At 41.4% G+C, this 26,197-nt stretch overlaps 2 protein-coding genes across 2 annotated transcripts in view; one reads left to right on the forward strand and one right to left on the reverse strand.

Moving 5' to 3' along the window:
• Nucleotides 1–26,197, forward strand: part of LOC135200808 (vacuolar protein sorting-associated protein 4-like) — a 116,300-nt gene that overhangs the window by 56,417 nt on the left and 33,686 nt on the right. The window lies entirely within an intron of this gene.
• LOC135200809 (vacuolar protein sorting-associated protein 4-like) lies at nucleotides 315–25,725 on the reverse strand. Its single transcript, XM_064229468.1, is given in 8 exon segments — nucleotides 315–579; nucleotides 9,593–9,806; nucleotides 11,076–11,167; nucleotides 11,169–11,341; nucleotides 11,512–11,745; nucleotides 11,938–12,080; nucleotides 21,172–21,283; nucleotides 25,575–25,725. Coding segments are annotated over 8 exon segments (1,233 nt in total). The 5' UTR covers nucleotides 25,599–25,725; the 3' UTR covers nucleotides 315–338.

The following is a 26,197-nucleotide window of genomic DNA, read 5'->3' on the forward strand; positions in this document are numbered from 1 at the left end:
AGTTATTGGCAGCATAAGTTCTGTTGTTAACTTTTCCTCGTGTTTCTTCGGTTCTCTGCCTACCTTCAACATGCAATATTGTCTGTCTAAGATAGTTTTACTTTCACTGGGTTCACAAATAATGACTGATCACTTGATAAGATACCACAATAACAAAATGAAAAGTTTAGTTAAATACTCTGGATATTGATTCATCTCTGACATAGTGAAACTCTAAAGATCCTTCAGCAATAGTCACACCTTCAATTTGTGCATGTCAAAGAAGTACTTTCGAAAGTCCTTTGATGGCTAGAAGAAACATGTACCATTCAGTGTCACTTATAATACATAATACAGGCTCAGTCACTTACCATTGATACTACAGGCTCAAACAACTTATCTCCTGGAACTTGCTCCCAGGTCATTTCAAAGGCACCAGGTTCACCAGGAGAGCAAGGCGTAAGTAAATCTTCTATAAATCTGTTCGGATCTTCACGAGATGGTCCACGAATATACTTGAAATGGGTGGCTGTTTGGACTTTCCTAACTGGCTGCATTAAAGCATCTCGAACAACAATACTTATATCTGCACCAGAGTACCTGCATAGAGAATTGTATGTAATCCTGGAAGTGTACAAAATTTTAAGCAATGTGTTTACAGAAGGAACAATTAGCAAATAATCGGAGATCTGGTACTGTAATGCATGAACACCTGGACTTTGGCCAGTTAGAAGCTTAAAATTAATTTTTCATTGCAAATAACCAGTGCAACTATCTACATTGTATGCAGCTTTTTTAGGGGATCATAAAAAAAATAAAAAATATTAAAAGTGAACTTAATGACATACAATATAAATACACAAGAGGTGCACAGGCCTACATATACAGTCATACCTTGCCTTACTTCGTTTTTCTTGATAATAATCAGAAAAAACAAAATTCATTTCCATTGGTTCACTTTCTTAATAATAATCAGAAAAAAAAAAATTCATTTGCATTGGTTCAATAAGTTTGTTGGTCAACGTTATTGGCGTCATTATTGACCGTTCATAGGGGCTTAGGATTGTCTTACATTGAATGGTTTTGGGTATTCTATACATTAGTATGGGGGGAAAATATCTATTTTTAATTAATAAAGAGACTGCATAGTTATGGGGTGTTTATATGGTATTTAGGTTGCTTTTTAAGGCATTCAGATTTAGTAGTAGTCATTGTTTACTAACATCACGTTTTGGAACCAATTACCGATGTCAAGCAAAGTATACCTGTATACTGCATATATATTTCATGTACCATCCATTATCGCACATATGTACAGGCAGTTCCGAGCTATGGTGATCCGGTTTTATCACGCTTTGTCTAGCCCCCGTAAGTAATATCTTAATTTAATCAGACACTGACCTGATTAACAGCTATCCTAGGGCTGGCCCAAAGGGTTGGATATTTTTACCTCGCTAGGTAACAACAGGACCTACAGCTTATTGTGGAATCCGAACCCCATTATGTCGAGAAATGAAGTTCTAATCACCAGAAATAAATGCCTCCGATTCCACATTGGCAGAGCTGGGGTCTAGCCCAATAAAATCAGAAATTTACAGTGCCATAAAAGGCCAAGTTTTGGTTACCAGACAGAGAGAGAGCATAACAGGCCGAGTTTTGATTACCAGAGACTTTTTCAGAACACTTAATGATGTTAATTTTCATTACCATTGCTATCGTCTTCCTCTCCTAACCTCTTTTCCTCCCTCTCTTTATTTATCATATCTTTTAGCTGAATAAGTTAAAAAAATTAATGAGAATGATAAAATATCATTAGTAAAGTTATGATTGTTGCTTAAACACTACAGCCAATAAAACACTGAACAAAAACACTTGTTTCTTTTGCCAAGAACAACCAAAACCAAATCGGGATAAACAATGATATTGTTATTGTACAATAAAAGTTTCATACATACTTACCTGGCAGATATATACTTAGCTATAGACTCCGTCGTCCCCGATAGAAATTCGAATTTCGCGGCACACGCTACAGGTAGGTAGGTCAGGTGATCTACCGGCCTGCCGCTGGGTGGCAGCGGAATAGGAACTATTACCTTCTAAGGACAGATTTTTCTCTTCCACCTGTCTCCTGAGGGGAGCTGGGTGGGCCATTCAATCGTATATATCTGCCAGGTAAGTATGTATGAAACTTGTTTTATTGTACAATAAAACAATAGCATTTTCATACATTCAACTTCCCTGTCAGATATATACTTAGCTGATTGGCACCTTTGGCGGTGGGTAAGAGACAGCTAATTACTGATTAGACAGGTAAACAACATACGTTGTAGGTAATAAATAATAAAACCTTGGTTCCTATGTGTTTAGACGAAGGTTGACCTCCTAGCTATTGCTAGGAATCTGCTTCGTCTCAAGAGCCTCAGCGAGGATGTGACCTATGGCTAAGAGTTTCTTGTAGATCTGTCAATGGGGTCTTATCCACTTACTTGACAGAATCTAATGGTTATTTGTCAAAGGGGGTCCTATCCACTTACATGACAAAACACCTATGCCTACTGGCATAATTAAGGAGCACAACACCGATCCGATCACCTGATCCTAACACGAGGGTTTGTGCTTAATTTGAAAAGAGCTATCCCCAAAACTCATTTCAAATACCCCAAAGAAAATAGTATACTTATGTTAAAATAAATTTTTTTTAACTCACTAGTTAAGGATCAGTGTCGGCTCCCTATCCCAGCAACGTATCCGTAGACACGTAACCAAGAGAGAAGGATCTCTCATAGGTCAACTTGACCTCCTTCGTGCAAAGAGAAGACAACACAGAGTTGCATCTCCCGTAAATTACAGCTAATATGTCTCTCACGACATATTGTTATGGAAAGAACAAGAATTGTTAAAAGCTCGCACTTCAAGCGCTTTTAATTCTCAGCTGTTTGAAGGAATCATCAAGTTACTTAAGAAGTGCTTTAGAGATCACACTGTTCCAAAGAAGACCAGGGCTTTCTTTGAAATTGATCTCTTCTGGATGAAGCCTAGAGCCTGGCTTGTGCCTGGCTGGCGCCTCGCGCCTGTCTGACGCCTAGAGCCTGGCTTGTGCCTGGCTGGCGCCTCGCGCCTGTCTGACGCCTCGCGCTTGGCTGGCGCATGTTGCTTGCCTGGCTAGCGCCTTGCGCCTGCCTGGAGCCTCGCGCCTGGCGCCTGGCTGACTTCTCCCCACTTGCTGGAGCTTCGAGCTTGTTAAAGAGTCTCGAGGAAACTGGCGATGCCCACATCGGACACTTTTTTCGATTTATTTGCCTCTAGCGCATCTGCGCCAGGCTGGAGGCACGCTCCTCCCTCATCAGACAATGACAGTGTTTATTTGGACTGTCTTCCTCTGGCGTCTTTACGCCTGTTCTGGTATTTTGGCGCCTGATTGGCGCTACATTGTCCGAAAGTCCTTAACATCCACAATCGTTTATCAGGAGACTGGAGAAGGGTGGAAGAAATTCTTTCACTTTGAGCTTTTGGTCTCTCCGGTAAGGGGAGGTGATTGTAATCAGCTACATCCAGTAGACGATAGGATATCTAACCGTACGAGAGATAAGAGTCTTCCTCCGAGGAGGGTCCTTCTCGAATACTTCCGTGCTCACGAGATCTCTTCTTACATGTTGAAGGGGTGTCTCGTTGCAGAATCTTCCCTATCCTTGCCCGAAGGAAGGGAAGAAGCCTGGAAGTCGAAGGAGACCTCACGAATAGCTGAATTGGGAGTACTCTGATTTCTAGCTCTTTATTGTATCCCCTCTGAACACCTTCTGGGAAGCATTTCGAGCCGTTATCGCATACCAAAGACTCTGTAGGCAAACATTTGAACCATTCTACTGTAGATGAAAACGTAAGTACTCTGCCTGGACAACGAAACCTCTATCTGAAAACATTGAATCAGGAATAGGGGTTTCAAGTTCTTTTTGCTAGAACCATACTATGCTGAGGGCAAGAAAACCCATTTGGTCTAGTCTCCATAGAATCTGATGCGAGATTCCAATGCTCAAAAAATTCACTTGTCTTCTTGGTCGTTTAGGACCCAGAGAAACAAAGAATTCCCTCATAAAATTTCTCAAAGAAGTTTGATGAGGAGCAGTTCCATCTTGTCGGAACATGGAATCTGTGGCCACAAAAAAGATCCCATTAGAAGTACATGATATCCTACTCTTGTCATATTAAGGTATATATCGTATAAGATCCCGAAGATCTTAATCCTCTGCTATCTCCAATTCCCTTTGTAGAGACAGAGTATAGCCTTTTACTGCGTTCTTTGATAGCAGATATATACAAAGGTGATTCTAAAAAACCGCTATGTGGTTCACAGAGGTATCGGAAGAGGACAGTTTCCTCATTCCCTCTAGCACGATCTGCAGCAATTCTATGTCTAGTCCATGACTATTGTCATCTACCTTGAAAAAATCCTCTCATTTATGTCCACTTCTGGTCAGTCTGCATGCAGACAGACTCAGAGTGGAGAGGTTGTTAAGGTCCATTTAATAATAGATGCTGATAGAATATCCAGACTCTCTTGGAAAAGACTTCCAAAAACATGCTGTGAGAAGAACGTGACCTCTGTGAATCCAACCTCTCTGAAGCCAAAATGAGGCATAAAGTATTATCCTCTCTTTCTTTGACGCCCTTTATCTTAAATTCTGTAAAGAATTTATATTTATATTTATATTTAGGGGAAAAAAAGACTATAGTATATTCCCCTTTCTATAAAATAAAGATGGCGTATATTGCTACCTCTCTTGGTTGCGAGGAAAAGGAAGCATTCTATAGGAAGCCTGTCCTTCTACCTTGCTAAGAGATCTATGAAGAAGACTTTCCGCAGGTTCTCACAACTCTTTCCAATAAATGTTAGACATACGTTAACAGTTATTATCGTCGATCGAGAAGGTTCTCACGGACATGAAATATCTTGCATCGAACCTCTTAAGGATCGTTACGTTCCCTGTCTGTTTTCCAAATAGGTTCTCTTTTTTAACGCGAACAGGAGCGAAAAAAGAGATTCTCGATGCTCTTTGCGATATGAGAGAGTCGTGGAATTGGCCTAAGTGATAAAAAGGGTAACGAAATCAGGAACGATTCTTGCCGTTACCGAGCCTGCTGTCCGAGAGGCTACTGGATTCTTAGGTTAATAACTCGCTAAAACGAGAAAATATCTTGGATGGTGCTCTTGGCCCATTGCGCCAGGCTGGCGCTTCTGGCGCAATTTTGCGCTAGGCTGGCGCAATTTTGCGCCAGGCTGGCGCTTCTGGCGCATTGCGCCAGGTTGGCGCTTCTAGCGCTTTGCGCCAGGCTGGCGCTTTCTTCTAATTCTCTTTATGTTATGTGTCAGAACATCTGTGCCTTTATGGTACCCGACCTCCTTTCACATGTTAATTCCGTTCTTAGTAGGAAAAAACTCTTATATACGAAGTATAGTCCATTCAGGGAAACCATTTCTGCCACGAAGAGAATGTTTCCCATCCCACTCATCCATCTTCTCTTGAGCAATATCCGATTCTAAAAAAGGTTGTTTGCGTTTCTCGAAAGACTTGACCATACCGTAGTCTTAAAGTGAATTCTCTACTACATCCATCTTCTCACTAAGCATGTATTCTAATAAGCCATGCTTTCGTAAGCATGAGAGCATTATATAATATAATGTTCTACTGCTTAGAATCCTTTAATAATGTTACCTACGGTAAACAGCATTGAAAGGTTATAATATCTTTCTTATTGAAAGCTTCTTAGCAAAAGGCAGACAATATTTTATTTGTGTTAGCTTAACTATCTCCTCCATTCGAGACTAAGTCCATGATTGTGAGGGGATATACGGTTAACCATTCGATCCCGTTGGAGAGAGATGTAATCGACTAATCATGACCGAGAACCGGATGGTACTGTATTCAGTATTGGCCTTAGAATGACAGCCCGGCAGTCTCGCTCGCTGCCTGACTGCATTCATCATGAGTTGCCAGTTACTTCATTCAATGAAGGAATATAATACAATTATTCTCGAGCCTAAGGAAGCTCTTAATAATGCAAATTTAAGCCAAACAACCTTTGTTAAATACCGAAGCTGAGTAGGTATTGTCGTAACAAACCTTTTAAGCGAAGTCCTTTCCAGGAAAAAACCTGTAAGGATATAGATAATTCTGTAGCGAACCACAAAGGCAACTCTGGTATGGGTATATGACTTGTCATTCAGTAGTCGTATACAGCAAGTCTTGCTACTACATTCTTTCCTCTCCGATCCAGAGAGAGAAAAGGAAATCTTGCACTCTTCGTTCTTTTCGTCAATAAACACGAATTAGTATTAGTCGAAAGAGATCGCAATGAAAACTCTAGGATCGAAGAGAATCCCTCAAATTTTTATTCTCTTGGATATAAGACCGTATTCTATGCCTTTATTATTTGGAAGAGCCTCTAATCAATGAATGAGAGCTCGTACAAATCTTGTTAATTTGAATTTGCAAACGATCCTGAGAAAAAACTCTATCATCAGCTAAGTCCTCCTGACAAGAATGACGGCCGCCTGTGCACATATTGCATTCTTCTCAGGAGACAGCTGTGCTTGCGGCAGATTTCCACCCGAAACGGCATATCGTGAACAGGACGACGGCCGCCTGTGCGGCACCTTTCGTCTCTGTCCAGAGAAAATCCGCTCCTGGTCCAAATCATAAAGAGACGCTTCCTGGTTGATTTCTCCGTATGATTCTTTTGAGGAAGATCTTGGCGCTTGGTGCTTAACCGTTGCCGAAAGTCCGGTTTGTTCAATGCGCTTGGACGTATCTGTCCGTCTCGGACCGTGTCGTCTGTCCGAGCTGTCCACCTATGGAACTTGGCGCTTGGCTGGTGTCATTCCAGTACGACACCTCTGCCTGTCCGTCTTGTCCGCTTCTGGCGCCTGTCGCCCGGACGGAGTTGCCTGCGCACGACGTTTTGTCCAATCCAGGCTGTCCACCTTGTCAAGGTTGTCCGCAATCGGCACGAATCGCTTGGACACAGTTGTCCGCATAGGAAATATCCGCCTCGGGCTGTCCGCGTCTTGGCGAATGGTGTCTGGTTGGAGCCGTCCGCGTAGGACACTTTTTCCTGTCCGAGTAGTCCAATTCTGGCGCCGAGCGCCTGGGTGGTTCTGTCCGACTTGGACACTCTTCGTCATTGTCCGTATGTTGCGTCTCAATCCTATGAGTTTTCGTCCTTCTTTCTTTATTCGTCTCTGTACTCGTACGAGGAGTAGAGGAGATAAGTCTGGAGTCCAGAACGCCCGTAGGACGAGATCTCTTAACAGGAAGAAAATCGTCCTTTCTCCTCGGAAGGTCTTTTCTCAATACTCCTACTAAAGAGGAAATTTGTTCCTGCATTTTAAGTAGGAAGTCCGTCGCAGTTTCTTCCTTTTCTTTGCCATGAATAGGAGAATGCGCTCTGGAAGGCGTAGGAGATAGAGATATTGTCCACTTGGCTCTTTTCCTCTCGTAGGGAGAATCGTCCTGGAAACGTTCCGGGCTCGAGTCCAACGTCGGAGCTTTCCAACTCCTCTTGATCGGACACGACAGTTCGTCGGAAGTCCATCCACTTCTTCGAGGAGACGAATCGGAAGACGAAAAGCACTCTTTTAAGATGCCTTTCCAATGGCGATCCTTGGCAGTCTGGGACGCTACAGATTATGCCGAGGGGACGCCTGACCGGTGGGGATTCTCCGTAACCTCCGTACGACTGTCAACATTCCTTCTCCTCTGGGCCTGGGAGCTTGGAAGAGGTCTAGGTCTGGGAGCGAGACAGAGCCGATCGGAACGCACCCTCCACTATTTTAGGACGCCTTTCCAATGGCGAACTTGGCAGTCTGGAACGTTCTACAGAGTCTGCCGAGGGGACGCCTGATCGGTGGGGATTCTCCGTAACCTCCGTACGACTGTCGACATTCCTTCTCCTCTGGGCCTGGGAGCTTGGAAGAGGTCTAGGTCTGGGAGCGAGACAGAGCCGATCAAGACGACCCTCCACTTCAATGGGTAACACTATATTCACTTCTTACCTTTTTAGAGCTCGCTTTTGAGCTACATCCATTATCTTCAAATTTGCATATATAAATTTGTAGTTTCTGTGGAGTAAGAAGGTGATGAGGATGCAACAACTACTAGTACTGCTAATACTCTAACTGCTCGTTAGCACACACGCTATTAAAGCTTATAAAGTAAGCGTATCTAGTTATATGCTTTTCTGACTTCCTAAAGTAGGAAATTAGAGTTTAATATTTCCTTAATAAAGTTGTAACCTTTATTCCATGTAATAATGAATAAATTTAATAATTCCCTTTATTGCAAACTATGTGAGTGTCTACCGATAATTTCGGTAGTTTCAATTAGTATTTTCTTCTAAATTTCGAAGCGAAATTCATTAAAAGTTAATAAAAGCGTATGCCGAACCAAAGACCCAGTACTTCCCTGCAAAAGACAGCCCAAGATCGATGGCGATGAAACACGAAAATCAAATCAGGAGGAACCGTAAACGTATGTTTACAGTCCAACGATAGAGAAAAATCTGTCCTTAGAAGGTAATAGTTCCTATTCCTGCCACCCAGCGGCAGGCCGGTAGATCACCTGACCTACCTACCTGTAGCGTGTGCCGCAAAATTCGAATTTCTATCGGGGACGACGGAGTCTATAGCTAAGTATATATCTGACAGGGAAGTTGAATGTATGAAAACACTGTTTTGCTTGCATTTCAGCCATCGTATGATAGTAAAATATTACTGTAGTTGTTACAAATGACGTTAACTAAGCAGAATAGGACTGATAAATTTTACGTTATACCTCTATTCGCTATGGAGAAAATACCGGCAAGGAAATATACTACTGCTAAATTTGAGCTGCAGTTGTAGCTGAAACCGAGAAAACACTGAGAAAACAATTTCACACTATAAATTATTGTGCATCAGCAACATGGATTGAAGAACACATTTTACTGTTGTTTTCACACCAATAAAAGCTAAAAACGTGAAACTCCTATTATGAAGAAATAGGGTGAAAATAGCGAACAGAAAATAACTAAACATAGTTCACAACAAGACGTAATTTAAGTCAAATTTTTGACTTAAAAATACATCATATAAAGAAAAACAACCTTGTCCCCCATATAATAAAAACAAAAAACTTCATATAATGAACAATAACCGTGTCCCATTTATTTACACTAGAAGCAAGAAAATAGCTCTGAATTGAGTCCAATATGGTGATAAACTTACCTCTGCCCTCAGCTGATTTTTCTAAACCAAAACATTGATTGGTCTGTTTGTATTTTAAAATACAATAGTAATAATTGACTACATACAGTATTACTGGATACAGTGAAGTAAAGCATAAATTTTAAAAGATCCAAGGAAAAGATGCATATTTGTTATGTTTGTATCTTATGAGGGTCTCACGGCACTTAGGCTAAGCCACCTATAACCAGACAACAGCTCTGTAAACCCAAGTAATGAATACATTGGACAAGCACCATAAAACTGAAACTCCAATAACCTGTCGTGCTGATAACCGGGGGCTGCGTGTATGTATATATATATATATAATATACACTATACACATCTATTACTTACCCTTCTGTTCTGCAACCAAGTAACCTGAAATCTTCCTCATGAAGACTGTGAGGCGTGTCTCCTAAATTCAGCTTGAACATACTTGTACGAGCATTTGCTTCAGGGAGTGGAATATAAATACGTTTCTCAAATCGTCTCCTGATGGCAGAATCTAGCACCCAAGGTATATTGGTTGCTCCAAGAACCAAAACTCCATCATTTTGATTTCCAACACCTGCAAAGCAAACATTATCCAAACTTAGATAAAGGGAAGAACTTTGCTCTCATGACCATATATTACCCTATTGGTTAATTTTAAATAAGTCACTATAGTAAATCTAAACAGCAAAAAGAAAAACATGAAACATATGACTCAAATACTTTTCTAAAATATTATGGCTATTCAGGTAAACACTTGGTTCTCATGGGGATGGCCTCAAAAGGTTTATTTTTAATACTGTACTAGATCATAAACATTATTTTGTTTGTTTGTACGGTGTTTTTACGTTGCATGGAACCAGTGGTTATTCAGCAATGGGACCAACGGGTTTACATGACTTCCGAACCACGTCAAGAGTGAACTTCTATCACCAGAAATACACATCTCTCGCTCCTCAATGGAATGCCCGAGAATCGAACTCGCCTGTTCAAAAATTTATCTTTGCCGTTGGTCTTTTTCTTTCAAGTTCATCCTTTGACCAGTTTGTGTACTGGAGGAGTTTGAAAATGTATGGTCGAAGTTCCCTACTATGTCCAAATACTTCAATTCTTGATGGCAAGGTTTGTTTATTATATCCCAATAAATTTAACTATCTTTAATGATATTCCTTTACGTTCTTCTACTTGGGAAGGTGCTTATTTCTTAAGTCTTCTATTTAATTATGTCTCATTTTAAGGGAGTCAAATACTAACTTTACTGACTGGTTCATTGTCATTTTAATTTTTGGTAAAACTACTGTAGTTTGAATGCTTTTCATTATGCTTTGTTGTATAATACTGACTTTTACATTATTATCACAACTTATAATGCTATAGTCTTACAGAGTCAAATTATATCAAACCCTCTCCAATTGGCCATCTTTGGCCTATATCTAGAAATACACAATGATCCTACTGCCTTACGGTTATCTGTTCATAAAGATCTGACCTGGTAAAAGAAGCAGAACCTGACATCAGGTTCCAACGCTGCACAACATCAGTTAATCAAATTCTTCAAGTGAGGAGATATAGCATCCAACCTTACCTTATGTTCCACAAGTTACTAAAATTATATTTAAAACTGTGCAGGGGTTGTCAAAGATAAAATCTTTTAGTGTATAAAAAAAAAAAAAAAAAAAAAAAAAACAAAAAAAAAAAAAAAAAAAAAAAAAAAGTGCCTTGTTAACTTACTGTAGTGCAACTACTACGGAACAAGTTAAGAATCACCTCTTAGGTATATAAAAAGCTAATATATACCAGCAGACAATTTAAGCCACGTCCGTGGTTAAGGAACAGCAAAACTTACCCTGCATCTGTACAAGAAATTCTGTCTTGATTCGTCTGGCAGACTCTGACTCTTGTTCTGATCTTGAGGAACAGAGGGAGTCCACTTCATCATGAGATAATGGATGGTTTATGTTCACGAGCCATTTCAAAGAGTGTCTTCACGTGCTGTTCAGATTCTCCCAACCATTTTGAAACCAGATCTGCTGAACTAACACTGAAGAATGTTGAGTTGTTTGCTTCAGTTGCAACAGCTTTAGCTAGGTAAGTTTTACCAGTTCCTGGAGGCTATACAAAAAGAAATTAATAATAGAGGAGTGCCTGAAAATCCAGATTTTATTTTTATAAGGACAACAAACAAAAAATAATAGCATGACACCCCATAAACGTAACAGGTCCTCACAATGTATTACATGTTTTACAGCGTTTGTTGATACCTTAACGTTAAGGGTACTAACCCCAAACAGCAGGATGCCTCTCCAAGCTTGTCTCTTGCCTGTGAACATGTGTGGGAATTTAATTGGCAATATAACAGCCTCTTTCAAGGCTGCCTTTGCTCCCTCTAAGCCTGCCACATCATCCCAACTTACATTGGGTTTTTCTGCAACAATAGCACCTTCCATTTTGGATTCCATCCTTTTCTTGGCAGGATCTGATTCATCATCTGAATCTGAATCTTTTCCACCTTTTTTTTCCTGATCAGAAATGTATACAAGTGACTTAACAGATCTAAAACCTTAATATTGTACAAAATCAAATTTCCAATAAAATGCCTTCATCACTTATTTCAATAAAATTCTCTTCTTAAAAACTAATTTTTTCAAAACATTTGTTCAAATCTACATGAGAAACAGGTGCAAGATAATTTTTCTCTTTGATACCTACCCTGAATTTCCTTCCCCTGCTTTTACAGGCTTCTTTCTGTCTTTGTTCTTTTCTATGTAGTCCTTGAGCTTTTCTGCTCTATCAAGGTACTGCTTACATTTTCCTCTGATGCTTTCCTTAGCACGCTCATTTGGGACTTCATCTATAAAAGAAAATTTTTTTTTTTAATTTTTATCTATTAGCTTACTAGCCATCTTGATGGCTTGTTTCTAGAAACACACACCAAAGGCGAGTGACATCAAAAGACCATACAATTCTTTCCTGCATAAATTTACATTAACCTAAAGCAATGTATAGATTTAATATATATTTTGTGGCTTAAGGAAAAAGAAAAATGATATTGTTAAGATACAATAAAGTTTTGTACATACTTACCTGGCAGATATATACTTAGCTATAGACTCGGTCGTCCCGACAGAATTTCAAAACTTGCGGCACACGCGACAGGTAGGTCAGGTGATCCACCATTCCCGCCGCTGGGTGGCGGGATCTGGAACCATTCCCGTTTTCTAAGCCATAAGTTTTTCTTCCACCTGTCTCCCTGAGGGGAGGATGGGTGGGGGCCATAATCATATATATCTGACAGGTAAGTATGTACAAAACTTTATTGTATCTTAACAATATCAGTTTTTGTACATGAAAACTTACCCAGCAGATATATACTCAGCTGATTGGCACCCTTGGTGGAGGGTAAGAGACAGCTAAAACATAATGATAATACTAATAGTAAATACATTAAAAAACAGGGAAAAAAACAACATATGTTCTTGGATATAATAATCCATGGTTCCTACCTGATTGGGCTGAAGACTTCATGACTACTGTCGATGAGTCTGCCTGCCTCAAGAGTCCCAGCGAGGTATGGACCTATGGCTGAATAACTCTTTGGATCGTGTCAATGGGGGCTAGACGCGTATGCGACAGAGCTACTCTGGATCGTACCAATGGGGGCTGACCACTTACATGGTAGAGCCTTGACCTTTGTCATATCAATGGGACTAGCCCTCTTACATGACAGAGTTAAGGTTTCTATAAATAAACACAAGGAGCCACTGAAGCCAATCCCGATCACCTGTCCATGTTAGTACTGTTATAACCTATGAATTGCAAGAGGGTCCCCTATTCCCTCTAACAATCAACCAATAAAAACAACCACCAATAAAGACAAATTTAAACACTAAAGTAAGTTAAGAAGGATTAGCCTCAGCTCCTTCTCCCAGCACTGAATTCGCCGAAACATACGCTCCCAGAGCAAAGCACTTTTCGTAAGAAATCTTTACGTCTCTTAGGTAATTGGAGACAAACACCGAATTACATCTCCAAAACGTAGACTCTATAAGTGCCTGAAGAGACCATGTTTTGTGAAATGCCATTGACGTAGCTATGGCTCTCACTTCTTACTCTGAGAACCTTGAGGTGCTCTTCATTGCAATTAAGGTGAGCTTCCTTTATTACATCCTTTATGAAGAACGTAAGGGCATTCTTTGAAATCGATCTTTTCGGATCTCTTACAGAGCACCAAAGACTTTCTTCTGTACCTCCTAGCAACGCTTTCTTCTTCAGGTAAAACTTGAGTGCCCTGACTGGACACAAAGTCCTCTCTAGTTCTCTTCCTGTTAGTGAAGAGAGTCCTTTTATCTCAAAGCTTCTTGGCCAAGGTTTTGAGGGATTTTCGTTCTTTGCTAGAAAAAGTGGTTTAAAGGTGCAAATCGCTGAATCCTTCTTAAAACCCACTTTACCTTCCAAAGCTTGCAACTCGCTAATTCTCTTAGCTGTCACTAAAGCAAAGAGGAATAAGGACTTTCTAGTTAAGTCTCTAAATGAAGCTGTGTGAGACGGTACGAAAAAAATTTTTTCCCGACATTAGGAACTTGAGGACCACATCCAAGTTCCAGCTAGGTTCTTGATTATATGGTCTTTCGTGGTTTCGAAAGACCTTATAAGGTCATGGAGATCTTTATTATTGGTCAGATCTAGTCCTCTATGTCGAGTGACTGAGGCCAGCATACTCCTGTAACCTTTTACTGTTGATACTGCCAGGTTACAGTCCTTTCTCAAAAATAGAAGAAAATCTGTGATTTCAGTTACAGAGGTACTGGAAGAGGATATTTTCTTCCCCTTACACCATCTTCTAAACAACTCCCACTTCGACTGATACACCCTAGAGGTGGAGACTCTTCTGGCTCTTGCAATAGCCTTCGCCACTTCGCACGAAAAGCCCCTTGCTCTGACGAGTCCTTCGACAGTCTGAAGGCGGTCAGACTTAGAGCGGGGAGGTTTTTGTGAAATCTGTCGAAGTGGGGTTGTTTTGAGAAGATCGTTCCTTAGTGGAAGCGATCTTGGAAATCTACTACCCACTCCAGCACCTCTGTGAACCAATCGAGAGCTGGCCAAAAGGGAGCGAGAGGGTCATTCTTGTTCCTTCCGAGCAAGCAAATTTCCTCAATACTTCCCCTACTATCTTGAAAGGAGGGAAGGCGTATGTGTCCAAGCTGTCCAATCTAGCAGAAAGCTGTCTACTGCTACTGCTTGTGGATCCGAGATCGGGGAGCAATAGTTCTCTAATCTGTGATTCCTGTTGGTCGCGAACAGGTCTATATTGGGCCTTCCCCACAGATGCCACAGTTGTTGGCAAATCTGAGGATTGAGAGTCCATTCCGTGGGTAGGACTTGGTCTTTTCGCTCAACAGATCTGCCCGGACATTTCTCTCCCCCTCCCGCACAAACCTTGTGAGAAGAGAGATCTTCCTTTCCTGAGCCCAAATCAGCAGATCCTTTGCTGATTCGTACAGGGAAAAGGAATGCGTCCCCCCTGTTTCTTTATATATGCGAGGGCTGTTGTGTTGTCCGAGTGGATTTGAATCCCCAGACCTGAGACCTGTTCCTCGAAATGAACTAGAGCTAGATGAATGGCTGTTAGTTCTTTCTTGTTTATGTGCCAGGACACTTGTTCTCCTTCCCAAGTGCCTGAGCCTGACACTTCTTCCGAACCTGGGTCGCTCCCCACCCTGAATCCGGGGGAGGCGTCTGCAAATAACGCTAGGACGAGGGTTCTCTAAGTGAAGGGAGATTCCCTTGCTTAGTTTTTTGTGGATCTAACCACCAGCGGATATTCTCCTTGATTCCTTTCGAGATCGGAAAGGTTTCTCCCAGATTTTTGGACTTCCAATCCCATCTATTCTTCAGATAAAATTGAAGGGGTCTTAAGTGTAGCCTTCCTAAGGAAACGAACTGTTCCATCGAGGAGAGGGTCCCCAGTAAGCTCATCCATTCCCTCGCGGAACAATGTTCTTTCCTTAAGAAGACTGCCACCTTTTCCAAGCAGCGTTCTCTCCTTTCCTGCGAAGGATACGCTAGAAAATCCCGAGAATCCATCTGAATCCCAGATAGACAATAACTACTCTGCTGGGGAGTCAGCATGGATTTCTCGCGATTGACTAAAAGTCCCAGGGACTTTGTCAATTTTAGAGTAAGTAAACAAAGGGTCCTCCAGACATTTTTTCCTCCGATTGGGTCTTATTAGCCAATCGTCCAGATATAATGAGATCCTGATCCCTTCCAGATGTAGCCAATAAGCTACATTCTTCATGATGTCTGTGAAGACTTGAGGGGCGAGTCGAAAGTCCGAAACACATCGCTCGGAACTGGAATACTTTCCCTTGGAAACATGAATCTTAGATATTTCCTTGCTGCCGGATGAATTGGCACATGGAAATACGCATCTTGAAGGCGGTCCAGGGACACCATCCAGTCCCCTGGACGAAAGAGCAGACAGAAACAGAGGAAGACGTCTCCATCAAGAATTTCTTCTTCAAAACAAAGAAATTCAGGGCACTGACGTCTAGAACCGGCCTCCATCCCCCGATGCTTTCGGTACCAGGAACAACCGATTGTAAAATCCTGGAGACTGGAGATGTTGAACCAGTTCTACCGCTTCTTTGGATCATCTGTTCCACTGCCTGTAAAATAGCAAGTTTTCGGACCGGATCCGAGTATCTTGCAGTCAACTCCCTTGGAGTTGTCGTCAAGGGAGGATTTTCCCTGAAGGGGATCAAGTATCCTTTTTTCAGGATCGAGAGGGACCAAGAATCCGCTCCTTCTGCGCCCAGACTTTTGCAACTGGAGTAGTCTGGCGCCTACTTTTGTCTGGAGGAACTCCCTGTAGTTCCATCCTAGACTTCCCGAAGGACCTTCTAGATGGTCTTCTCCTTCTTTCTGGTCTGCGACCTCTAAGAGGGGTCCTAGAAGAGGAGGCACCTCGTAAGGGCTGTACAAAAGAGGGTCTCTCTCTTTTTTCGATAGGCACGGCCGGCCTAAACTTCTTGGGCTGAGTGAGTGAGGAGATCCATGAGTTGCCTTCTCCGTAAAAGATTTTGCAACCTCCTTAACAGTCTCCTGTGGGAACAGATGAGGGGACAAAGGTGCAAAAGAAGAGATTGCTCTTTGTAAGGGTGATACGGCTCTTGCTAGAAAAGAGCTAAAGACCGATCTCTTCTTTAAGACTCCCTGTTCCGAAAAGTGAGGCAACTTCTACGGAACCGTCCATAACCGCTCTGTCCAAGCAAGCCAGGACGCTTGAAAGTTCTTCCATGGAGGGACAAAGTCAGTGTCCTGAGCTCTCTTAGCTAATGCTCCCAATACCCAGTCCGATGAAACAAATTGAACACTTCTAGGGTCTTAAAGAGGCCCTTTAGAAGGTGGTCCAGCTCACACATGCCCCATGTTGCTTTACAGAAAGCAAAGACTTCCTCCTGGAGGAGTCCACTAAGAGGCAAAAAATCCGCGTCTGCGGATGAAGGGAGCCTAACCCCATGGGTTCCTTGGTCTCGTACCACCTTCCCGGTTTCCCTGTAACTTGGAAGGAGGGCAGGAAAAAAACTGTTTTGCCCGCTTCCCTTCTTGAGGTTAACCACTCCGAAAAGGTCTTTAAAGCCTTTTCATACAGAGAGCAGGGCGCATCTTGACGAAGGAAGACGACTTGTGAGCTTTTGTACTCGACATTAATGATCCTGGTGAAGGAGGATCAGCAGGATGAAGGGAGTCTCCGAACTCCTTGAGAAGCAGAAGAGAGAGCCTCTTGTAGTCAGAAACTGCTACATCTACGGGCTCCTCCTCGTCCGATACTTGTTCCAACGGATCCACTGAAGGAGACCGTTTGGGAGTGATCGGGGCTCTTTTTTTCCCGGGAGAAGTACTCCTTTCCCGAGAAGGGGAGCGCTGAAAGATCGAACTTCTATACGAAGAATGAGGCTCCTGTCGGTCCGAAACATTCTTGCGCCTACTAGACTCTTGTTGCCTAGGCACTTAAGGTTCACCAGACTCGTGGCGCTTGATAGGCTCCTGACGCCCTGATTCAGGGCGCTTGAATGGATCCCTGCGCCTGACTCCTGACGCCTAACAGGCTCCTGGCGTCCTGACTCTTGACGCCTAACGTACTCCTGGCGTCCTGACTCCTGCCTTCTAGCAGACTCCTGAATCCTGTGGCTTGAGAGGCTCTTGACGCCCTTTCTTGCGTCTCACTGCCTCTTTGCGCCTGACTGGCTCCTAGTCCTGTAGTCCCAAAGGGGATCCTGATACCTGAATTGGTTTAGTTTCTCTTCAGGTTCCTTGAACCTAAAACCGATCGAGACTTCTGCTCGATTCACGGCGTCTCGGCAGGAGAGAGGCTACGTACTTCCTGTCTGCCAGGATTCAAAGGCCTTGTCCACAGACGGAGCTTTGGAGAAGAAAGCCTATAGGGCGAAAGGACTCGCCTGTCAGGAGAACAACAACTCCTGTCCGACGAGTCTCTCGACGAAGGCGATAATCGCCTTGGAGATTGTGGGGGTTCTCTCCTATACGAACGAGGGGCGCTTAGAGGAACTCTAACAGGGAGCGAAACATCTTTCCTCCTTGTTGAATCTTTTTAGCGAAGGAGGCTACTAAAGAGGACAACTGCTCTTGCAGATTAATCAGGAACTTCTTCGTTGGATCCTGAAGAGAGGGCTCCTCCTGTCTCGTCTTCTTAGGTTCCGAGGGCCAATACTCGGGAAAACGCTCTGGGCTGGAATCAGCCGCGTCTCCCTTTTGGCGCCTTCCAGGCTCTCTTCAAAGGGCGCGATTGAGAGGCCGAACTCCATCCTCGTTTAGGAGAGGAAGAGTCAGTACGAAAAACACTCCCTTAGGATGCGTTTTCTGCGGCTATCCAAGGCAGCCTGGGACTTTACAACAGGATCTGCCGAAGGGACGCCTGACCGTTGGGATGTTCTGCATCTCCCTGCGGCTTTCGACATTCCTCCTCCCCTGGTCCTGGGAGTTTGGAAGAGGTCTAGGCCTAGGAGCAATGAGGGAACCGGTCAGACGCCCCCTCCCCTCCACTGCACTGGGGACACTGCGTAAATCCCTATCACCACTCTTACCTTCATTTAGAGCTCGTAACTGAGCTTGTAGTTTCTTGATAGAAGCTTTCACATTTTCCCTTTGTGAAGAAGAATCTTTGGATTCAGTACAGGGAGAAGCAGCTGTGGCTAAGGGTGAAAATCGTTAGTAGTAGGAGAGTTAACAACTTCTTGTTCTAGAGAACAAGATCTACTAGATGACCTAGCTGAAGCTTTCCTTACTCTATCTCTCTCAAGCTTCCTAACATATGAAGATAACTCCTTCCATTCAAGCTCTGTTAGGTTTCGCACTCAATACAGGTGTTTATTAAAAGAACATTCATTCTCTCTGCATTTAGCGCAAAACATTATGAGGATCTACCGCCGATTTCGGTAGCCTAACCTTGCAACCTTCCCTACTACAAACTCTAAACATAGGTGAAGCCTTAGTGTCAGACATCGTGAAAGAGTAGCCAATACCAAGTCGAAAAAAAACAGTCCACAATAAGCGTATGCCAAGCCAGAGAAAAAACAGAATACGTCACCAAAAAACCAATCAAATTCTCGGCAAACGACTTGAAATCCAAGATGGAGGAACGAACAATAGGTGTTGTCCGTTCAAAAAAACCGACAGAGATGACTTAGAAAACGGGAATGGTTCCAGATCCCGCCACCCAGCGCGGGAATGGTGGATCACCTGACCTACCTGTCGCGTGTGCCACGAGTTTTGAAAACTCCTGTCGGGACGACCGAGTCTATAGCTAAGGTATTATCTGCTGGGTAAGTTTTTCATGTACAAAAAAAAAAAGAATTTAACTGTCATACTACTGTAATGTCACAGTGGATTTGTTCATCTCCCTTCCTGGTTGCAAATTTTGTTGTACAGTGGTACCTCGAGATATGAAATTAATCCGTTCCAAGGCGCCTTCATATCATGAGTTTTCATATCTTGAACCGCATTTTACATGTAAAATGCCTAATCTGTTCCAAGCCCTACAAAAACACCCCAGTAAATTATATTTCCAGGCCTACAACACATGTTCTAGGGTCATGACGCCGATCCGACGTTAGAAATATGACTCCAAAGAGGCAAAATACTGTACGTACATACTTGAGTAATATTCAACTGCATGTAATGCTCAAACCCATTTTTACTGCATATATTAGGATTTTAGCTATATTTGGCCTTGATGATAGCAGTCTGATTTATTTTATATTTTATGATATCTAATTCACAATTTTTTTTTTATTAAATGTATTGCATGTATCATTTCAAATATTATTAAGTAACCATTAACTATAATAAACAAACAAACAAAAAAAAGATTCCAAACTTCTGTTTACATCCAGCACTTACGAGTACCGAACGATCGCCAAGCAATCACTTTTCCTAGTACACAGTAAGCCATAAATTTTCATTATCTCTCTTCAACTACTGAAACTACCAAACAGTATAATAACATTCATTTCTATTCTTTATTCTATCTTTACCTAATTTTGTTTTTTTTGTTTTATTAAATGTATTGCATGAGTAAGTTTTTCAATTTACAGCATCCTTTTACCAATAGAATACATAAAGCACAAGGGATAGATGCTGACCAATAGGAGAGCAGGATCTAATGGGGTGACTAGCATCAGGAACCAATGGGAGAGCGGGAGGATGGTGGCGAGTTTACTCAGTTGGCGGGGCGCTAGTTTTAAAATAGTTCTTGGTGGTCCGGGCGAATCTCGGGACTTTACAGCAACAACCTTTTGTAACTTGAGCAATTTTTGTATGTAGAGCCGTAAAATTTTTCGTATTTGCTTTCGTATCTCGAGTTTTTCGTAAGTTGAGCCTTTCGTATGTCGAGGTACCACTGTAACTAAAAGGCATACCATATGAAAACTAAAATGAACTTTTAAAAGCAATTGATACACAAGTGCAATTCTAGCCAATAATAATATATATCACATACTTGAACGCAAACCACTTCTATCTAACTGGAGGTACCATAAACCCTATTACTGATAATGCCTATTCAAACTTTGTTGAATTACCAAGATTGAGACAAACTGAACATATATTTGCCTTCTAACTGACCATCCCACCATAAGGTTAGAATTTGCTAGTGGGGAGACAAGAGATGGCCCACATTGCCAGTTTTAAAAACCATGGTGTACAAGGTTAGATTGATATGAATTTCTATATTTCACTTGTATGATTTATGACCTCTAGGTCAGGTTAGGCTGGGGAAGCCTGGTCTATTTAAGGAAGTTAGCACCATAGGTTACATTAGAGAAAGACGGGTCATTTTGTTTTGTGGGGGGGTGGGGGGGGTTCCAGGGAAGGGAAAGTTTCCTGCATATCTTACATTTTATGCATCGCACACCATTCGTGCTATCGCAATTCTGGATCCTTCCTGTAAACCCTAATTTCTAACCAAGTTCCTATACAATTGTAACATATAGGGGTTTAGTGAAAAAAATAAGTTCTTTCTGTTGCAACAATAGCCAGATATATATACAGCATATCAGCAGTGTCCAAAAAATATATTGTTGATGTACTTGGTAGGAAATTAAAGCATAATAGTATTACCCGAGGCACTTCTAGATTACCCGCAATCAGCTCTTTAGAGAAAGTAACCAAGTCAAATACTCCAGCAAGCTCTCAAGATTGCATAGAGTAGCTCTGTTAGCATTTTTGGACTAGGTAGCTGCTACTGTATGTACATAACTTCACTACCTAAAAAAAATGCATAACAGATTGCATTTTGACTGTCTACAGAAAAATTAATATTTCTTCCAAAATGACAGATTCTTGTAAAATAACAAGCTTTGACTAAATTTTTCAAATAAGAAACAACACAAACTGAATACAAAGAACACTTCAGAACTTACATTTCATGGCATGAAGGAAATACTCAACAGCAGATTCATAGAGACGTAATGCTTCAGAATAGTTCTTGTTTTTATCTTCCTCTGTTGCTTTTGTTACAAGCTCAATAGCTTTCTGAAAGATTGAAAAACATTTGGCATTATAAGTGTATTGAGAGGCAGTGTGTAAAATACTATACAACAGAAGGAAAAAAAAATTTCAAAAAAATTTCATTAAATACGATGCACATGTAGTATCTGAGTAATATTTAAAAGCTATAAAAATTTTATGTACAAGAAAACGCAGTTTTAAAAGTAATTTTGTATTTTTCCTACATATAAAAACCAGGCACTTTTATGTAATATTCCTCAGTATGCGCTGGAAACAATAATTGAAACTTATCAAAAGGTGGGGTACCACCTTACCTGCCATAAACCAGGTGATTGAGGTGGGATTTAATAAAATGACGACAAATTTTTAAGTATGATAAAAAGTCAAATTTCAAGTAAGTTGTATTTTTCCTAAAAAATTACAACCTGAGGTCTTTACAATAGGGGATAGCATGCCTATCTTTGTTGAATGCTTTTTCACCTCTCCCCAAGTTTTTCATCTGACTTCACCTTGTTTTCTACTAGGACAATGTTCGTTCAGGGTACTTCTCCTGGTGTTTCAGCGTCTCTAGGACAGGACAGACTTCTCAGATTTTGTCACAGCGTGAGAGCTGAATGTTCTACAAAAGTCCAATCTCTCATCCAAGTAAGGATAAGTATCTGTACAGCTAACAGATACAGCAGGGACAACCAGCTTTGCAGTTACAAAGCCCTGAGTGGTCACCTGTCATCACAGGGGAGGCCAGTTCTTCATGGGAAGTTTCTCCTCCTCCTTTCATTTGTGCAAATTAAGGGGTTCTGGTCTTCGACACAAGATCTCCCCATACCCTCCCTTCCTCTCTGCGAAGTAAGACAGGACTTAGCCCGATGGTTAGACTACAAGTATCTCCTTGGAGTGTCTAGTACAACTGGGGAAAAAAGTAAATTACACTAAAAATATTGTACCTGTTCCTACCGAAATAAAAACCACTGCCTTTAATGTAGGAGAGATGCCTTAAGTGGGAAGATAGTAGTACCTCGAGTAACTGGCAAGTTGAATCTGAACTCAAAAATGCCTGCTCCCAGTCACAATCTTCAGAACGGGACACTGACTCCTGTAACCTCCTATACAATCTGAAAACAGAAGTATCTCCAGAGGTTGAGTTTAAAGGTTTCCATCGTCAAGCCACCAAGCAAGGTTCTCCCTCACTTCTCAGCTCAAGGGCATGAGGTGAGGTGGCCATTTGAGATCGACCAATATTGCTTCAGTTGCTACTAACACAAACACTAGTGAAGGCATCTCCTGGTCACTAGCTTCTTAAAGAACTACAGGTAACTGAAAACAAACTGCAAAAGCAGCATTGGTTGTTCCTGTTGTGACAAGAACGGCATGCAGTCCCCTCCCTATGCTTGCTGACAAGAGTCTCTTGGAAAAACTTGCTGCTCAAAGTCTTTAACATGAGCATGCCTAGTTGAATACCTGCTGCTTGGTCGAGGTCTGACTTCTCCCAATTTATTGTGATTCCCACATGGTGACAAAGTGTGAGAAAGCAACTGTGCATCTGAGACCACCGGAACTACCTAGTCGTCGATAATATAAAAGACGTAACTCACACAAGTGGGGCCAAGCTAACATCCAAGTGAACACTTGCATATGTATACACCCTAGAGGCCGTTGCCAGCCTGAAGCACATATCTTTGAACTGGTATGCAATTCCTTCACAGACAAGGCACAGGTATTTCATGAAAGACTCATAGATGGGTGTCTAAAAATATGCATCATTCAGATCCACTGATAGTATGAAGTTGCCCTTCCAGATGAAGTCTATCACAGAATGAGTTATTTCCATCTTGAGCCAAGACTACGACACAAATGCATTTGAGTGGGAGACAATACTAGTCTTAAGGTCCCAGTTGACTTCTCTACCAGGAAAAGTTGACAGTCCCAAGTCAAAAGACAGGTCGGCTATAACTTGCAACACAATCTTTTCCACCATTGCCCAAAGCTTGGAACATCCTGGAAAGGACAGAAGCAGGGCCCTTGAAATGTGGTCTATAACTTCAAACCATTCTCATCATGGTACAACCAAATGGTTCAAAGCCTGGTTCAAAGCCCGGTCATTAGACCAAACTTTCATATATTATCAAACCTTTCACAAAGATAAAGAACCCAAGCTTCCTGTTGGAGTTTAAATCTGAGCCTTCCTGGTACTAGACATGAAAAATATGGCAACCTCTGATGGCTTGGCTGCAGTTCCCTTTACACTGAACAATAGATTCAAGTGTTCTGGCTATCACAACACCTCTTCTCCACCATCATCTCAGTTTGACCCTTCAGAAAGAGTTGAGAAAAACCAAAGCCCTAACCATTTTGCACATACAGGCTAACCTGAACTCAAACTTGTCAAATGAAATGCTTAAACTGGTGATCATGTCTTCTCAGAACAAGGTTTATATTGAAGTGTGGAGATAACTGATGCCTTTTCTCCTGACACTAACAACCTCTGAAATGTGTACATGTCTTTTACATATATCTAATACCATGTCTTTCACATCTATCATTGTTTTTTCTTATTTCATTATTTATCTTATGCCTTCTTACCATAGCCTTCATTTTCACAAAAATGCCACAGCAGCCTTACTATATTTAATCATTCCAGTAATAAAACTTGTTAGCCCTTTTTTTAAATAAATTTTCTATATAATTTATTAAGTGCGATTTGATAGTTGTATGGCAGGCTGAGACAGCCACTATCATTGGTCTATGCGTGCCGCTGGCTACATGCCCGTAAGTTTCACTTTCATTCTCTGGTATGAGTGCTGTTATAATTACTATGGTCATCAACATGTGTACACTATGCATATCTTATGTGTTTACTACGGTCATCAACATGTGTACACTATGCATATGCTTATGTGTTTACTATGGTCATCAACATGTGTACACTATGCATATGCTTAAGTGTACATTCCACAGTATGCACATACATTACATATTGTGGTGCCAAAGCTACATTAATTAAAAGCTACTCTATTTCCAACATATACAGGTAGAAAACTGTTTATGACAAGAAACTGAAAATATAAAAATTTGAGTGTAGGCCTCTGCCGTCATTGCCTCGAAATATAAGAAATTTTTAATGCAGGCCCAATCTCACAATATTAATATTTGTCATGCAAGGATTATGATTTAATTCCCTATGTCAGAACTGGCAGTACCTATAACTCTCTGCTTCACTAAAATTAATGTGACCTAAGCAAACCACAAGATGCTTGTCTATTTAAGTAATAAAAAAGGTGCACAGATAGAATGGTCAAGGACCTTCATAATGATATTATATAACTTCATATGTAGCCTATATCACTCTTATCGTAGATATCAACTGCATCTCCACAATTCCGAGAACTTAAATCTGTGCTGGTAATCATTTGGACTGTTTACTAGCGTGACGTCATTCCCCTTCCGAGAGCTGGCCAATGACCGGTGTGCAGTGGGCGGGGCTTGACTGCAAAGACCCGTGGGTTTGACTAAAGTTGAGACCTAGGGTACTTGCAGAGTAACATAGGATAAGTGGTAAAGACGTGTCATTCTGATGACATAACATCAAATGATGTCATCTAAAAAACTTTGCAGAGGATACGCCATAAATGCATTTTTTTATTTGTGAACAGGCTAGCACTGATAATTGATGTCAGTCCAAAAATTAAGCAGAAAGTTGTAGGTTTTATGAATGAAAGGTACCAATATTTTACCTCTTCATGCACCATTTTTATTACCTTTGTTAATTTTCGACATACTACAAGTACCTAGTTTCAAAATGAGACTGCATTGTTCCAAAAGGAAACCTGTCATAATCAGTGAGTTCACATGCAGCAGTTAGCTATACTAGAATCTTGTGCGTGTTATTGAAATAAAGTTTTTGACACCGTAAAACTGTTAATTTATCAGATAGTAGCCTACATGTATGACGTTAGGGCATTTATGACGGCCTAGCCTAACATAGGTACTAGCCTACTACCTGGCTGTGGGCCGTCCTTGACAAAAGGTAACAGAGGACAACAGACAATTTGTATATCATCATAAGGGTATCTTCAATGAATTCCTACCCCTACAAATGTTTAAACACGGGTATCACTGACGTAAGCCTGGCAAAACAAATAAAAAAAAGGCAGAAAGATAACAGGCCAGGAATAGCCGAGGGCCCAGACACGAAGAAAGTGGCCCTCGCAGGCAGTCCTCAGGACATTTTGTTTGGCCCTCATTAATTTTTGCACCTTACTTGGTACACAGATATGTGCTTCTTTAATGGTTGAATGAGAATTCACTCCAGAATTACCTGTAACGCCGATGTCGAAGACATGATTGCTACGGCCTTCCCTGGTCCTGAATCATTCGTCTCCACTATAGACGGAGGAATTCAACAAAAATATTGCACAATCCGGGACGACTTAAAACAAAAGAGCATCGAAAATGGGACGCCGATTTGGTCCTACGTTGAATCTCTCTTCTGATATAGTATCCATTACTTGTACTTATGATCTTTGTGTTACTTATACTTTTGGTAAACACTGGGTTGTGACACTAATGACGTCAAAGTCACGAGTAAGCGGGAGCTTTAAAGATAATCCTCCTAACCAGCTGATAAAGCGTAACAACCACTAAATGTTCTTATTAGATGGCCAAGATTAGTTCCAAAATAACACAATTGTATATAATCGATGACACTTTATGAGCAACAGCCGAGGATCGCGCAAATATCTGAGAGTGTGAGATTAAGTGGTGTAACCCTAAACATTTGACCTACCTTTTAAGTATTAAGGTTAGGCTACTTGACAGGTCAAGAAAGTATGCCAATTTCAAATTTTTGATCGCGAACAGAATAACAAAAATATAAGTGGCACATTTATTTACATTTCTTTAAAAAATACAAAAAGTGCACTCCTGTTTCCGGATAGCAGA

Source organism: Macrobrachium nipponense, chromosome 27 (assembly GCF_015104395.2).
Source record: "Macrobrachium nipponense isolate FS-2020 chromosome 27, ASM1510439v2, whole genome shotgun sequence".
NCBI lineage: Eukaryota > Metazoa > Arthropoda > Malacostraca > Decapoda > Palaemonidae > Macrobrachium > Macrobrachium nipponense.